This window comes from Schistocerca nitens, chromosome 1, assembly GCF_023898315.1.
Source record: "Schistocerca nitens isolate TAMUIC-IGC-003100 chromosome 1, iqSchNite1.1, whole genome shotgun sequence".
In the NCBI taxonomy this organism is placed as follows: domain Eukaryota; kingdom Metazoa; phylum Arthropoda; class Insecta; order Orthoptera; family Acrididae; genus Schistocerca; species Schistocerca nitens.
The window spans coordinates 830666588-830683922 of NC_064614.1; the positions used below are offsets into that span (position 1 = coordinate 830666588).

General features: G+C 38.4%; 1 protein-coding gene across 1 annotated transcript in view; it reads left to right on the plus strand.

The window, feature by feature from the left end:
* The window catches only part of LOC126262890 (structural maintenance of chromosomes protein 3), a 169407-nt gene that overhangs the window by 44761 nt on the left and 107311 nt on the right, over nucleotides 1–17335 (plus strand). The window contains exons 8-10 of the mRNA XM_049959780.1: nucleotides 2978–3223; nucleotides 3308–3429; nucleotides 10410–10517. Of these exons, the coding sequence (XP_049815737.1) occupies nucleotides 2978–3223; nucleotides 3308–3429; nucleotides 10410–10517 (476 nt within the window). The remainder of the gene's footprint in view (nucleotides 1–2977; nucleotides 3224–3307; nucleotides 3430–10409; nucleotides 10518–17335) is intronic.

Here is a 17335-nt window from a genome sequence, read left to right on the forward strand (position 1 = left end):
GTCATGTTTTTCAACTCTGCTGAAATTCTTTCTCTGAACTACTTTCAGTTCTACTTCTATGCAATGTGCCTTCTCAGTTCCACCTGTAGCGTTGTCAAGTGTGGGTGTCACAGTATGAATGCCCACAAAAGGTGGAAATTAATATCTTACGGATTTCATGATCATTGAATTGGGTGGGAAAAGACAAGTAATGTCAAGGACATCTTAGATCAAAGCCCCATTCAGTTCACTGGTGGGAAAATGTTGCTGATTTTCAACAGGACAATCATTTGTTGATAGCTTAAATACAGGCAGATGAAGGAGGATGCGGAAAGGACATTTCGGGGAAGAAAAGCTGTTAAAGTTTTTACAAAAGCAAACATTACAGTCAAAAAGTTCCCAGTTGACACTTTTTTTAACAGACAGTTTCAAAGAACTAAGGCTTTACTTATTTTCACCCATGTAATATGACAACGTTTGAAATTGTGCTTCTAATCATTTAAAAAAAATGCAAAATACACAAAAAATAGATGCAAATTTCACCAAAGAAAGATGCAACATTTTCCAGCCCCTACTTTTTACTAATCTGATAAGGCTATCAGTGAATGTTATGGATAATGCTCCATATAATTCCATTGTTCACAATAAGGCACCAACTTCAGCAAGTAGGAAAGATTATATAATTCATTGTTTGAAAAGATGAGATTTTGACCTCAGAATATTCAGAGATGGTTGAATTGCTTGAAATTGTGACATAAAGTAAACGACAATTTTCAACATGAGTAGTTGATGTGTATGAAATCATTTGCCTTCTTTGAAGTGCAGCTTGACTTGCTGCAAGTTAAAAGCACAGCAGCAATATTTACAATTATGATTTTCATACACAAGTGAGGCTTTCAGAATACCTAGTGATTACGGAGATACTGGTTCGGTTGGTATCTATAAAATTCGGTTGGGACCTATAAAATTAAGCTACCCATTCCACTTGATATATCAAGTCATACAGAATTTCATTTCGTTATGCTGCTACATACCTACATACATGTAACATCATGATAAGACTAATCAAACACAATTCTTTGCTTCCTTCTATCATCTTATATAATCATTCAGTATCACCCGTTTCCAGCTGATATCCCACATTTCAAATATTTTTGCTAAAAAACATTTTTAGCATACACTGTAGTAAGTTTTATGATTTGAGGTAATAGATATACCTCTTGTTGGCAGTTCGTTGACCTGACCAGTGGTTTAAAATTAAAGTCCAATACAATTAATAAAATGTCTTACTGACATTTTATAAAACATATGCTTAAAAAGTAATATCCCATCGTTGACATTTTTCCGATAGTCTACACAATTTTTTGAAGTAAAGTGGAAAGGGGGGGGGGGCTTTCACTATATAGTTTTGAACATGAATTTAGTTTACTGTAAATAACGACTTTCATGTGAAGTTGCTTGTGGCAGAAAAAAAATATATTTTGAGAACAGTGCTTAAGAAAATTATGGAAACAGTGGAAAAAGAAGTGTCATTGGGATGAAAAGATGATATTTAATGCCTTTTGATACCAGTTGAGGAATAGTTTTAGTTTATAAGCAGTGACATTGAGAGAAAAGTGTGCTTGAGTGATATCAAATTGAAAGGGTCACAATACACAACATTTATTTGTTTACAATTAAGTGATAAATACTAAGAGAAATACAAGAATTGCTCTAAATTAAGTCACAAATAATCCAAATTAAGAAGGTGAATTTGATACAGACTGAAATTTTTGTTTTATGCACCTAAATAGAAAGAGGTGCAATCTCTGCTCATTGTTGCTTCTGTTTCCAGTGATTATCCCCCTTTTTCTCCACAGCTAGAACATTATGATAACATTTCTCTAGTCAGAATTACAGTTTGTGCAACACATTACAATCAAGTTTCTCATAGCAGAGGACTTAAAATTGTCCAAAATTTTGAAAAGACCCTGAGAAAGACTCAAGTGTACATGTGGCATAAACAGTTTTTACAAGGACAAGAAATAGTTGAGGATGCAGCTCATCATTGTTGTCCAAGGACCAGCATGACTAAGGGGAATATCGGTATTCTTAACTAGCTTATTGAAGACGAGGTTCGCATAGGCTATGATAGTGCACAGGCGATCAGTACTGACAGCCCTGGATTTCAGACAGTGTCCCTAAGGTGTGTATCTCATCTTCAAATAACAGAGCATTTATGTCATCATCTTGAGGTGTGCAAACTGTTACTGACACACTACCAGGCTGAAGGGGAACAGTTTTTGCATCTGATAGTGATTTGTAATGAAACATAGGTGCTCCATTACAGCCCAGAATAAAAAAATAAAAAAATAATAATAATAATAATAATAATAAACCACCATGGGATGGCACAACAAGCATGAATCTGCATCTGTCAAAGCCAGAAACCATCTTTCCTTGGGGAAGGTTCTTCCAACAGCTTTTTTTAAAGGGAATTCTTGTTGATTTTCTCCACAAATATCGTACTATGAATGCTGCATACTATTGCAGAATTTGCATATAATCAAGAAAGGCAGAATTTGCATATAATCAAGAAAGGCACGAATTTCCAGTCTAGGATGTGATTGTGCTTTGTGACAACAGTCAAACCCTCACAGCTGCCTGAACTCAACAAAAAATTCAGTAATTGCTCTGGATCAGACTTATCACCCTGTGTTTTCATTTGTTTGGCCCACAAAGAGAAGCAGTCGAAGGACACAGATTTGACGACAGTGGTGCTGTCTAAGTGTTCGTGCGGTGGCTCGTGCCACAGCCATGTTCATTTTATGAAAAGGGGATCAAGAAGCTTCATATCTGCTGGGAAAAATGTGTTACCTATTCAGGAGGCTGCATAGAAAAATAAGTTTGTATGTGTGAATTGTTCTGAAGGTTAAACTTATAAAAAATCCAGTTTATATTTGGTCCACCATTGTGTGAACAGTAATGTAACTAATACTTATTAATGTCCATTTTACAGATGGAAAAGCAGCGTAAAATGTCTGGGGAAGAGCAAAAAAAATTTAGTGCTGAGCAGAAAGTTGCGCAGGAGAAAATCAGGACAGCAGTAAGAAATTTAAAGGAAGCGAAGAAAATTGTGCAGACGCTAAAGGAGGAAAGGGACACGTTAAGTGCAGATCAGCAGCAACTTCTGAAAGAGAAAACGAAGTTGGAACTGACAATTAAGGATCTTTCTGATGAAGTTATGGGTGACAATACATCAAAGGTGAGAGGAATGCTCAAGTTTTTCGTACATATCATCACCAATGTATAATTCAATTGAAACCTCTCAAAATCCTAAATATTTTAGGAGCGAGCAGAAAATGAGTTAGCGAAGCTGAAAGTCACTATCAGTCACAGGCAAGAAGAATTAGCTAATTTACAGCCAAAGTATGAGGAAATGAAGAAAAAGGAGGAGGACTGTACAAAAGAGTAAGCAATGTTTGCTAATATTTTTAAATTTCTGGTGCACATACCTCTCTGATAACACTCATTATACCCATGGCATGCATGTTAACCCATTAGTGTTTTCAGTTTTCAAAGAACAATGTCTTTGTTATGAATTCATACTTCACTGCACTATCAAGTAGGTAAGAAATTGTAGCACATGTTTACCAGATTTTACAATTGTCTCCATGTTCAGAGTGAGACTCAGTGTACAACAGAGGAACGATAAAAATACAGCTCCAGAAGCATGGCTGTTGTTCAACACTGTTACGATTTTATTTAATTGGAAACTGCTTCTAAATTAGGTTATCAGCCAAGCAGATTTCCACTGGTTGTTTCACAATAAATCTTAATTTTAGCACTGTTATGACTTCCAGTGTGTGAAGTGAAATGTGCTTAATATGATATACTTGATGAGTTACAGAAGTATGTATGAGATTGATGTTTTATTCAGTGGTCTTTTACCAGTTCAGATCAAACTCACTCACAATCTTATATCTTTTCATCTTTCACTGTCCCAGATCACCTGTAACCAAACTAAAAAGTACTTTTGAATCTTGCAGGTAGACAAAACAACTTCCAGCCTTTCCTTTTTTTCGGAGATTTTTTGTTCCAACTGCTAAATTTTTCATCCTCTGCACTACATACATTGAAAAGGTACCCTGCCCACCGTGCCTAAATTGTCATCATGTGACAGTATTTGAGTAATTGTTTCTCCATAGAGTCTGTTGTTAATGGTCATTAATACAACACATTTACTGGCAGTCATAAAAACAGAGTTGAAACTGGTATGGGTCCTTCATGGAACTCCTTTTTTCTGTATCTCTAAAATTTATATTTAGTATTAAAAGTGATCTGTGACATAAGAGATGTTACAACATATAGGCTCATTTTAACATGCAGATGGCTCATATGTTCGTGACACCTAATACTCAGATTTGTAAACAGTAATATATTGTCCCTGTAGATTAAATGATTGACTATTTTCTTTTCTTCTTTATATTTTTTGTCACAACTGTCGAAAAAAAACCAGGTCCAGCTTTTACATAAGCCATTTGTTACTCACACGCAGTTACAAACTCTAACAATAACAAAACAAAGAACTAAAGGAACAGTACAGAGTAGCTCCTATATTACCTGTGAACATAATTTCTCCATCACACACAAAAACTACTTGTACTATTCATCTTCTCTGATGCATCACTTGCGTTGTTGGTGGGAAGACCTGTCATCCCCATCCAAATTCCATATTCTACCATTCTAACAATCACCCAGCTCTGATGATGACTAGCCGCCTAGCCGGGGTTGCATCAGTTTCACTCATGTTGTAGTCCCAGGACCTTGTGGTTTATCACCTTCTTGTAACAGGCCATACATGCCATTTGTTTTAACTTTCATAACTCGGTAGGGACCAAGGTCCTTGACGTTCAAATTTAATTCTGGTCCAGCTTATGTGTGTGTGTGTATGTGTTTTATTATTATTGTCAAGCTTCGTACATGAAAGCTTTCTTCCTACATCCATTAAAGTTGTCAGGGTTTTCTTCTTGTGTCTTACAGATTTGTAATTCAACAATACTACGAAAAGGAAAGTTGATACTCATCACATAGCGGAGATGCTGAGTCGCAGAAAGGCGCAACAAAAAGACAGTCACAAATAAACCTTTCAGCCAGTAAGGCCTTCGTCAAAAATAGATCACACACACACGGATGCATGCCCGCACGCACATACACATACACACATAAATACAACTCACTCACACATGACTGCAGTCTCTGGCAACTGAAGCCACACTGCGAGCAGCAGCACCAGTGTGTGATGGGAGTGGCAACTGGATGGGGGCAAGAAGGAGGCTGGGGTGGGGAGGGAGAGGGATAGTAGGGTAGGGGTGGGGTGGCAGACAGTGAAGTGCTGCTGGAAGCACACTGGGACAAGGCGGAGATAGGGTAGGGCAGCTTTGTGCAGTCGAGAGGTTAGACGGTGGGCAGAGGAGAGGTGGGGAGGGGGAGGGGGGAAGCAGAAAAGGAGAGAAGTAAAAAGACTGGGTGGTTTCAATGCTATAATGGCAACAGGGATGGGTCTGAATGGGTGAAGACAATGACACAGTTGGGATTTTCACGCCAAATCTTTTTCCTTGTTTCCTCTAATGATGTTTTCTTATGTTTAAGTTTCTTGGCAGATTGAATGGATGTGAAGAAGTTGCCTGTTGTCATATTCATTCTTCATATCCATATTCCTGATTAAACCTCAATAAATCACTCAGAGGTTTGGCAGTTGTAGAGTAATTTGAGATGAACTTTCTGATTTAGGAAGCTAGTCCCAGGAAACGTATGGCTGCAATGGATTTCATTTCTGGAAACTGCCTTTGTCTTCTCTGAAGAAGGTTGGATTTGTCGCACTGCACAACATTCCCACGAAACTTGACATTTCGTGAAATAAAGGAAAGGCAAACCATCACCCATATGTGTGGTGTATAGAAACACTCAACAGATTACTGTACTTATGCTGGATTTTGAGCTCTTTCTCAAGTACACACAAACACAGTTACACAGACTCCCAAACTGTCACAGATCAGTGAGCTGTACTTGAATAGTTGCCTTTCCTTTATTTCACTTATTATCCACGTTTGAATTTCCATTGTTGTTAAGCTCAACAGTTCTCTTCATGAACTGTCATATTGCAAAATTAATTTCCAAGCTATATTCTACTGCAGCTTGTGAAACGACACTAAGCTACGAAAGTGTCTTATCCTCACGCGTCCCTGGTATTATAATATCATCCATGTAAATAAGTACAATCTTTTCTCAAGCTGTTGCCCAAAAGGCAGTGTCAATAAAATACTGAATCAGGTGCATTTGGTAATCCAAACGGGATTTCCTTGAGCTAGAACTGGCCTGAGTGTGTCACGGAGAATATTTTCAGCTTTCCTATTCTAAATGAATCAGAAAAAAGTCCAGTAGTGGGGTCTAGTGTGCAAAACACACAGGCATTTTGTAGTTTATCTAAAAATCCTTCATAAGGGGCAGTAGGTTATGACCTTTCACTGTGATTTTATTTAATTTGTCTTCAGTCTATGCAGAGGTGATACTTTCCATTTTTCTTTTTTTATAACTATGATATGACTAGCATATTCTCAACTTGGTTCTATTATTCTTTGATCAGGTCACACCTGGACTTGGTTATCAACCATTTCTTTCTCTCCTAGTGACAAGCTTTTGGGTCTGCTTTATGTGGGTTCCTTTCTGTCACAGTAATTTTCCATTATGACATCATTGTTCTTTGTATTTGGTGGGGTGTAATTGGCTACTGAATCTTCAGTATGTCCTTACTGACAGAGCTTTCAGTATCTAATTCTGGTTTGTCTGCTATACTATACTAATACGTATGAGAAGAGTTTCCCCTTCTAGATCCCTAATAGTAACTCTATCCACATTCATTAAAACTTCAGTCTGGTGTGGATGATCATTCCCAACTACCATTTCTAAATTCATAATATATCTAGAAACTATATAAATATATCTTTTAATTTACAGATCTTCAGTCTCAATGGTAATTTAAAATACCCTGGTGGAGAGAAAGAATTGTTCCCAAATCTTGTCAAGGCAGCATCTGGATCCTGCAGTCTTTGGAGCATCCATTGTCTCATTTTGTTGTAATAAATTAAGTTGACTGCCACGGTCAGTTAGTGTTATCAGTTACTTATTTGGACTTTTTAAATTTACATCAGTTAATAGTTGTAATAGCTGTGATAACAATCATTGCCACCTTTTCATTAATCTTCTCCTGTATGCAATTATATGAGATATGGCCGAATGCTTTGCAGTTGAAGCATCTCCTTCCCTTGCTTTTGTGGTTGTAATCACTTAAATTATGGGCATGGGTGCCACAAATGAAACTATTTCTGTGTGGGTCGCAGGCTGCATTTTAATGTTTCTGTTAGTTGAGTCTTTTTGGAAATGATTTCACAGCTTATTTGCAGTGTCTCTTATTTTTTAACTCTTTCGCAAATTCCAGTGCTGTAAAATAGCAGGTTTGCACCTGAATTGGCTTCTATCTTGTCAGTCAGACATTGGAATAGTGAGTCATTCTCAATATGAGTGTGGTGGGCAATCTCTTTAATAATGGAAAATGTTCCTAAAGAAGCTCTTCCCTTTCTTCTTCCATTGAGACGGCAATTTGTGAATCTCTGCAGAACTTTTTTTCTTATTGAGATCTTTGTGCAAAGTATTCTTCAGTGCAGCCCATGTCATCTGGAACTGTTTCAAAAGTTAACTTATGTAAAGATTTAATCACATTAACCAGCACAGAGGTTTGCAGAAGACCATCTGTGAAGTTTGTAAGGTAGGAGACAAGATACTGGCAGAATTGAACCTATGAGTCGTGCTTGGGTAGCTCAGTTGGTAGAGCACTTGCCCGCGAAAGGCAAAGGTCCCGAGTTCAAGTCTCGGTTCAGCACACAGTTTTAATCTATCAGGAAGTTTCATATCAGTGCACACTCCGCTGTAGAGTGAAAATCTCATTCTGGTTATATTTTTGTTTACTTTTCTAATTTCATCAAATGTTGCCATTTCTAGATACTGGTATTTTATCAGCTCGTTTCACCCATTACAACATTCCAAATTAGACCCAACAAATCAGTTACAACATCTCAAAATTGACATGTAGATAAACTAGCTATTTTGAATTACAACTTGGAAACACACATTAGTTCCTGTTTTGTTATCTATTTCTCCTATTGCTACAAATTTTAAAATTTCCCCTCTGTCTTTCTGTTACTGTTAATCATTACAAATCCAAAATCCATGCAACGACATCTCGCTAAGTCATTACTGCCAAAACTGTACCTAGAAAAGTTTGTATAAACGTTGTTACTTGTTTAGTTGATCATGATGGACCAGCTAAAAAATTTGTAGAAAAACCACTAGATACAACTTTCATGTTAATCATTTACTATCACACATAGTTACAAACGTTAATGACAGTGAACATAACAAACTGTACAGTGCAATTCATATGTGAACATAAAGTTTCTCCGTGTACACAGAAACAATTATGCAGTATTCATCTTCACTCTTGTGTGTCACTTCTCTCACAGGTTGCCCCAATGAATCAATTCTCTCATTGGTTGGAAAACCTTTAAATTGCTGATCCGAATCCCACACAATTGCTTGAGCATTTTTCAATGCCCTAACCCATTTAGACCAGCCAGTGGTCATCTTCAGACTAAAGGCAGATACTGCAGCATGTGCCTTTAGTTTCAGTATGAACACTGGCTAGTCAAAACCAGTTAGGGCATTGTGAAATGCTCATGTGATTGTGTGGTATTAATGCAAACTAGAATTGTTTTGCTTAGGTGAACATTCCAACACTCAACAACTTTGGGCACTACCACTTGCTGCATAAATAAGTGAAATATTGTCACTATTCTAGGTTGTTCTGAAAGCTGTATGTGTCAAACTAGGCCCTTTTTCAATTTGGCTACATAACGGTTTTGTTTTGTTTTGTTTAATGGTTTTCTGAGTTGTACCAAATAACAATGTCTCGGAAGTGGCAGCCATATTTGTGTATGTTGTCTTCTCCTATACCTTTCTTTTCCATCCACTTTCAGAATTAGTCTCCAAGACAGTTTAACAGTAAGCAAGAGACTTATTTTTGGATCATTCCGTTTCCTGAGTATAACCCCCCCCCCCCTTTCCCCGTGCCATTTTAAGTCAGTTTCTTTCTTATGATTTATGAGGCTACTTCATTAAAACCATGAAATTTGGGAACAGGTTGTTCTCATTGTCTTCAGTTAATGTTCGAGCGGACTTCAGACATATTGCTTGGTTTGACATGTTCAACATGACTTGTATGTTGTCGTTGAAAAAACAGTGCTGTGAAACTCCTATAGTGCACACAGTCACTGCACTTTCTTATTGCTTGTGGTGTATCTCTACATGTTGAAAAGCAGTTCTTGAGTTAAGACAACAGTTGATGGTCATAGCCAGCATTTCACAAGAGAGTCTTTTCATTGAGAAATAAATTATTGCTCACATGTAAGTGGATTTTTGTTTTTGAGAGAGATTGACAGCTACCAGTCATCGATCCTCTGCAGCTTTCCCCTCATTCCTTACAGTCTTGTGGCATTACAGCCTGACCAAGACCTGGAAAACAAGAAAGTCAGTTATATGCTATTATTTTTTCAGAGACAATATACAACTGCATAATAATATGATGCAAGAGCTAGTAGCTTGGTGCAGTACACTTTAGGACTGTGCTTAATGTGTATGCTTTTTCAGGTACTTTCTTATTCCTAATCTCTCTTTCATACCCATGAGCAATAAGGTTCAAACCCATTCCTGATAATCCAGATATAGATATTTTCTGTTGTTTCTCCATCTCAGTGCAGGCAAACTGTTGGACGATGCTTTCTCAGAGGTTACACTGATTTCCCATACTTCCTTTAACTAATGTTGAATGACTGACCATTCTTTTCATTTGCTATTGGTATATTATCCAATGTTTTAACCAAGTATGAATTTTACATAGTTTAGTGCACCCACTTACTACAAGTGTTATGTGTCTGTCAAAAAGCATTAATTTCCTGACATCAAAAATTTATATATGTGTGTGTAATTTCCTCCGAAGATGGTACTAGATATTCACCAGTATTAGGATGCATCTTTGTAGCTCAGTTGTACTGTTCCCTTTGGAAAATGTGGGTTCAGTTCGACATGCAAGAACCAATTAATTATAATAAAATCCCAAAACAGGGTCTTAATAATACCCTAAAACAGGGTTGGCCACAGTATGTAAAACTGCATGCATGTGCTGCAAATTGTTATTGTTGGAATGTTGAACAACAGTTCATTTCTGGGGAAAAGGCAGGTCATACATACAATACTGTTGATCTGATGTTATTTATTTTTAAGGTGGTGCAACATGTTGTCTTCATTATTTTGTAACTGTAATGTATTCCTGCTCTCAGGCTTGCCTTGAAGGAACAAAAAAGGAAAGAATTATATGCCAAACAAGGTCGTGGTAGTCAGTTCACTTCCAAAGAAGAAAGAGATCAGTGGATCATGAGAGAACTGAGGTAAGTACACTTTAAAAATTTTGCTCCTGACAAATTGATGGCAAAAGATGATATCGCAAGCTGCGATTCGGCTGTGAATAAAAGCATTAATCCAGAAAGTGTAAAATATGTTATTCCAGTCAGTGATCACCAAATTTTTTGGCTTCAGATTGTTGATTTCGGTCTCTGGCGACCATCTTTGGATGTGTTTAAAAAATATCCTAATATAACGAATTCAATGTGACATCCTCTAAAAATACCAACAAAACCAGCTACACATTGTCAAACATATTCCAAAATTTTGTGCAAACTAGGCACAGTAGTACTTAGTTCACACCATAAAAGATGATTTTGTATTCTTCTAATGTGGGACTCTAGCTTTATTATATTAGGGCATGTTTTAAACAGATTTGAAGATGGTCACCTCTCTAAAAATTATGTGTTAATTTAAACAATGGAAAATCCAGGATGGAATGTAACAATATTATGAAAAGGATAGTTGCTACTCACCATATAATGGAGGTGCTGAGTCACAGAAAGGCACAACTAAAAGACTGTCGCATAATAAGCTTTTGGCAAACAAGGCCTTTGTCAAAAATAGATGACAGACACATAATACACGCTCTCGCGCATGCAAACGTAACTCGCACACACATGACCGCAGTCTCTGACAATTGAAGCCAGACTAGGAACAGCAGTGCATGATGAGAGAGGCAACTGGATGGGGATAAGGAAGAGGCTGAGGAAACACTTATTCATCACCAACCCTACAGTCACACTCAACCAGAGACCAATATTGAACCCTGCCTGACTCAGTTCACTCCTCCATCCTACTGTGCTCCACTCCCACTGCCCCCAAATCACCTCCTTTTAACTTTCCAGAATTTCTTAACATCAAAACTTGCCTCACCATCATTCCCCAAAACCCTTAGCATGCAAACTAACTTTACGTCCGCAGAAAGAACTGCAATCCATCACCCAAAAACTGATACCGACCTTATGATCCTACCTGCTGACAAATGCTCCATTACTGTCATCTTGACCCGCAAGGATTACCTGGCAGAAGTACTCCATCAGGTGTCAGATTTACCCACTTGCAAACCCTGCCACAATGACCCCGTTCCAGAAATGCAGCATGATCTCCAGTCTGTCCTCAAATTCTTAGACTCATCCCAGAACCTCTCCCCAGAGTCCATCTCACTCCTCAAACCTACAACTCCCTGGAGTCAATCGCTCTCCTCACCTTGCACTCCTACCTTCTATATGCTTCCTAAAGTCCATAAACTCAACCATCCAGGCTGCACCATTGTGGCCGTTTCCTGTGCCCCCACTGAGAGAACCTCTGCTCTCAGAGACCAACGCCTTCAGCTTATTACCCACAACTTACCCTCCTGTCCTGTATAAAAGATACCATTTTCTCCAGTGACTCTCCACAGTTCCTGGTTCCTTTACCACATGGTGCCCTGCTCATCACAATTGATGCCACCTCCCTTTATACTAACATCCCTAATGCCCATGGCCTTACCGTTATTGAACACTACCTTTCCCAACGCCTGACGGATTCCAAACCAACAACCTCCTTCCTAGTCACCATGACCAAGTGTATCCTCACTCACATTTATGTCTCCTTTGAAGGTATTACCTACAAACAAATCCAGGGTGTAGCTATGGTCATCCGCGTGGCACCATCCTATACCAACATATTCATGGGCTATCTAGAGAATCTTTCCTAAACACCCAGAATCCTAAACCTGGTTCAGATTCATTGATGATATCTTTGTGATCTGAATTGAGGGTGAGGACACCCTAACCTCAATACCTTCTCCCTCCTCACTTCACCTGGTCCTGCTCAACCCACCAAGCCACCTTCCTCGATGTTGACCTTCACCTCAAAGATGGCTACATCAGTAACTCTGCCCATATCAAACCTGAGAACACAGCATTTGGCAGTGGCACTGATATGTAAAACATTCTTTCTTTCTTTCTTTCCTCCCCACCCCTCCACCCCCCCCCCCCCCCACCCCCCGTGTCAGTTCAGGATAAAATCTTGAGCTTTTAACAATAGCCTCCATCGTAATCATCAGGAGCATGACATCAAAAACTCCCATATATTCATGGAGAAAGGATGTGGGATCGCTGATCACACAAGTTTCTGTGGAGGACACTTGGAAAATGCTGGTGGACCTTTTTCTTCCTGAAACCATAAAGTTGTTCTGGCATGTGATGACGACCACTTACATCTTGTGTGGTAGCAAATTTTATGAAATGACGGATGGTATGGCAATGGGCTCTCCGTTGTCTTCATCATTGGCTAACATTTTTATGGAGAATTTTGAGGGATGTGCATTAAACTCAGCCCCCTCCATCCATCCTTATTTTATCATTATGTTGACGATACATTTATGGTCTGGCCATATGGCACAGAAGCTCTCAAACAATTAATGGAACATATGGACATCATACATCCGAACATCTGATTCACTGTCGAGATGGAGAAGGAAGGAAGGTTGCCATTCCTAGACATTTTAGTACAACAGGTGGATGGGCGTCTCAGCCACTCTGTGTACTGCAAGCCAACGCGTACCGATTTATATCTTAATGCACAGAGTTTCCATCATCCTGTTCAGAAGAGAACTGTTTGGAACATGTTGGTATATAGAGCAAAAACTGTTTCTGACGAGGACCACTTAAGTCCAAAGTGAATCATCTGAAGTATGTGTTTCGAAAAATATGGCTATAGTGCACACAATATAAAGGCAGCATTTTCCAAGAAAAGGAAAAATGAAAATACTCACACTCACAGGACGAACCCCGTTTGCAGTTCTTCCTTTTTGTGGCACTGTATCCAGTGAAATAAGAAGAGTCCTGGGTAGACGGGGTATAAGACCGATTTTTCGTCATAAGAAAATTAAGGAGATGATGCACACTATTAAGGACAGTCTCAGCCTCTCAGTGTCTCTGGAATTTATAATATCCCCTGTGAATGTGGAAGCAATTATATAGGTCAGACCATTCGTAACATTTACAACCACTGTGCAGAACACTAACAGCATATTAAAAATAGAGAACTAGAGAAACCGGCAATTGCAGAGCACAGCCTCACTAACAAACATGAAATGCTTTTTAATGAAACAACAAGTTTGCCCCATACCTCCACATATTGGGAGTCTGTTATTAAGAAGGCTTGCGGTGCCCCTTTGTAACTTCTCTAAAACTTAGAGCCACGCTCCTTGGACTATCAGTGTGAACTTACTTGAATGCCGGATACAGGCTCAGCTTTCCCACAGCTTCGGCATCTTCTGCTTGCATCAAACTCTTCTCCGAAGATTCTATATTTTGAAGAAGATGAAAATTCATCTACTATTCCAAAATCCTATTATCTAGTCCAAATAAAGACTCTCACAAAATTCAGTTGCTGTTAATGTATTCTATATTCAAAATTCAATACACTATTTCACTGCCACATTAAACAGTAAGCCCACACTTTCTTAGGGCACTCACACACAACTGAATTCAACCAAATTAAATAACATTTTTTCTCAACGATACAATACTAATATACATGTCCGTCTGCTCGAGATCAAGTAACTATTAATAATAATCTTTTTTTTTTCCTTCTGTTGCGTCTCCACAACACACAACAATCACCAATGTTTTTCGTGCATGAAATTCGTCCACGGAATTCTGGGCCGGAAGTTTTTCTTTTCTCTTTGCTGCAACCGAGCGCATCATTTGTTGGCCCGGTTTTGCTCTTCTTTCTCAGTCAGCCTGCACAAATAACGTTCTGCAGCAGTGTGTATCTGTTTATGCTACAACCCACTACGAAATAATGTGTGTTCGAAGCAGCTGGAACGCAAGTGACTCCAGACTTCCGTAAAATTCTGGGGGCACTACATATCCCTCCCCTTAGCTTGAATTCTCTTTATTTTAGATACAGCATATAATATCTTTTGCACTTATTATTCACTTTAGCACAGAAATAAAAAATACATTTGTCTCATTGCTATTGTTCCCTCAGATGGTCAGTCATTTTACCAATAGACTTAGTAGTACAAGCAATTTAAGATACAGCAAATCTTGACCAGTTAATCAAATATAAGACATCCTTCGAGGCTGTTTTAGGATCGTGCAAAATAAATCCCTCCCCTTAGCCAGTCACAAATTTCAGGTGTTGTTCTCATCAAATAACTCTTTCCTTCTTTACTCTACGGTTGCAACAGTAACCACCTGTTCTTTCAGAATGCATTGTCCCTAGATAAGGAAAAAACGAATTCAAAGTTACCAGGGGAAACTTTTCCACAATAAATTAGAATTACGATACCTCCCATTTCCTGCGGGTACAGTATCTATCAGTGACATAAGGTATGATCCTGTGAACATAATTTTCTTCCTCACATACAGGTAGGTACGCCCCTTCCACTTACTGAAAACCATGGTACAGATCAATCCCCTTCTGGTGCCCTTGCCTGCACAGTATAGGTCAGCCTCCTCCGGGTCTGCCTACCTGTCACTTTCTCTCATTTCAACAATATCAGGTGCGCCCTCATTATCCTCTCTCAACAGTGTTCATAGTCACTCCTCTGGCATATACCTCTTAATTCTCTTTAAAATTACCTGGTCAAATATACATGTCCTCCTTGATTTCTATTTCTTACAGATCGTTTCATAGCTTTAACACTTAATTATCCTCCACCTATTTTTTATTGCTCTGTTGTTTCTTATCAGGCTATTCGGGATGCAAAATCCTATTCTTACCCTAAAACTTATGAACTCCATCTGTTGATACAGGTTCTGGTAGTGTTTCTCTTCTCTGGCTTAACTTTTATCTTCAGTCACACTTGTTTGCGGGGGCTGTATGAAGGGTGTGGTGTTTGTGTAGTGTTGGTCGTGTCTATGCCTACACTACCCACCCCTTATACAAAATTGAGTACAAACCCTCCCCCCATCACATCATACTTTACAAAAGGTACAAAACATCTTATAAAAATTTAAACATCATGTAACACTGAATTATGCCGTTTCCCTCAACACTGGCGTTTATAATGTTCTATCTTGAAGTACAGAGACTACCAGATAACACTCTCGGGAACACACTCCCCGGGTTTTACCCTTGCATCAAGTGCTATGTTTTCGGATCCTTTAACATATTGTATTTTGATATTGTATTCTTGTAGAAACAGAATCCACCTCATTAGTCGGCTATGTAACAGTCTGCTAGTCATCAGGAACGATAAAGTTTGGTGGTCGGTATATATGTAGATTTCCGAACCCCATATTAAAGTTTGAAACTTTTGTATACTCCATACTATTGCTAGCAATTCCTTTTCAGTAGCGGTATAATTTAGTTTGTGCTTATTTAGGCTCCTACTAATGAATGCTATAGATCAGTGATCATAGTTCTCTACTCCCCATTCACCTTGAAATAATTCGGCTGCAATTCCATAATCTGAGGCATTAGTGGCTATCTTAAAAGGTTCATTCATTACTAGATGTTGTAAGATCGGAGCATCTACTAGAGCTTGCTTTAGTTTGTCAAATGCTTCTTGGGTCCCTTGGTCCCAATTCCATACTGTACCTTTTCGTAATAATCTTAATAGTCTAGGGTTGTTCATTTCTTGGCCTTGCATGTAACGTCGATAGTAACCTGCCATTCCCAGAAATCCTTTTAGTTGTTTAAAGTTGCGAGGAGATGGACAGTTTTTAATAGTTTCAGTTCTCTCGGGGTCAGGCTTAATGCCTGTTGTTCCTGTAATATGTCCTAAGAACTTCAACTCTTGTCTTGCAAAGTGCGATTTACTTAACTTTAAAGTGATACCCTTTTCCTTAAATCATTTCAAAGTTTTGTCCAATATCCTACAATGTTCTTCCCAAGTAGGCGAAATAATCAAAATGTCATCTATATAAACAACTAGTTCTCTTAATAACTCTCGTCCAATCGCATTATCCAGAGCTCTGATGAATACTGATACAGATATACTTAATCCAAAAGGTAGTACATTGAAATGGTAAGATTTTCCATCAAACCAAAAAGCAGTGTACTTGTCTGAATCTGGATGTAACCGGATTTGCCAGTACCCAGCAGTCAAATCAGCCGAACTGAAATACTTGGCGTTCTTAAACTTAGTGAGTAATTCATCTATATTTATGGAACGATCTCTTTCGGTCTCAATATTCCAATTAAGAGTACGGGCATCTAGCACCAATCTTACTCCACCTGTAGCTTTCCTCACTACTACCAAGTGATTATTGTAAACACTCGTACTTCTTTCAACGATATTTTGATCAATCATTTTATTAATCTCTTCTCTGACACCTTCCTTAAGGCTCACAGGTATCGGGTAAGGTTTGCAAAAGAACGGAGTCTCATCCTTAATTTTAAACTTGCACACGTAATCACTAATGATACCGGGATTATCGTACTTGGACAAAATTTTTACTAAATCCGTCTGCTGTTCAGCATTTAATACTTCTGATTCACTTACCTTCTTGCAGAAATCGTCTCGTTGATATGATGTAAACATTGATTTTATCTCTGGAGACAACTGAGCTGATGCGGTAAGCTGTAATCGCTGGTGTTCAGTTGTTTGTATATACCCATTTCTGTCAGTTATGAATTTAACGCACTGCCTCTCCTTTAGTTGTCCCACATAAATACAGTTTTCGTTAAAATTTAGTACAACATTAAAATTAGTTAACCAGTCTATGCCAAACAATACCTTTCTATTGATGTTTTCTACCACTAATAAAGGTTGTTGAAAATTTAGATTACCTATTTGGCAGTTGGCTAATGTTTCGTACTTAACAACCTTGCTTTTCTTTCCTGTTATTCCGACGATATA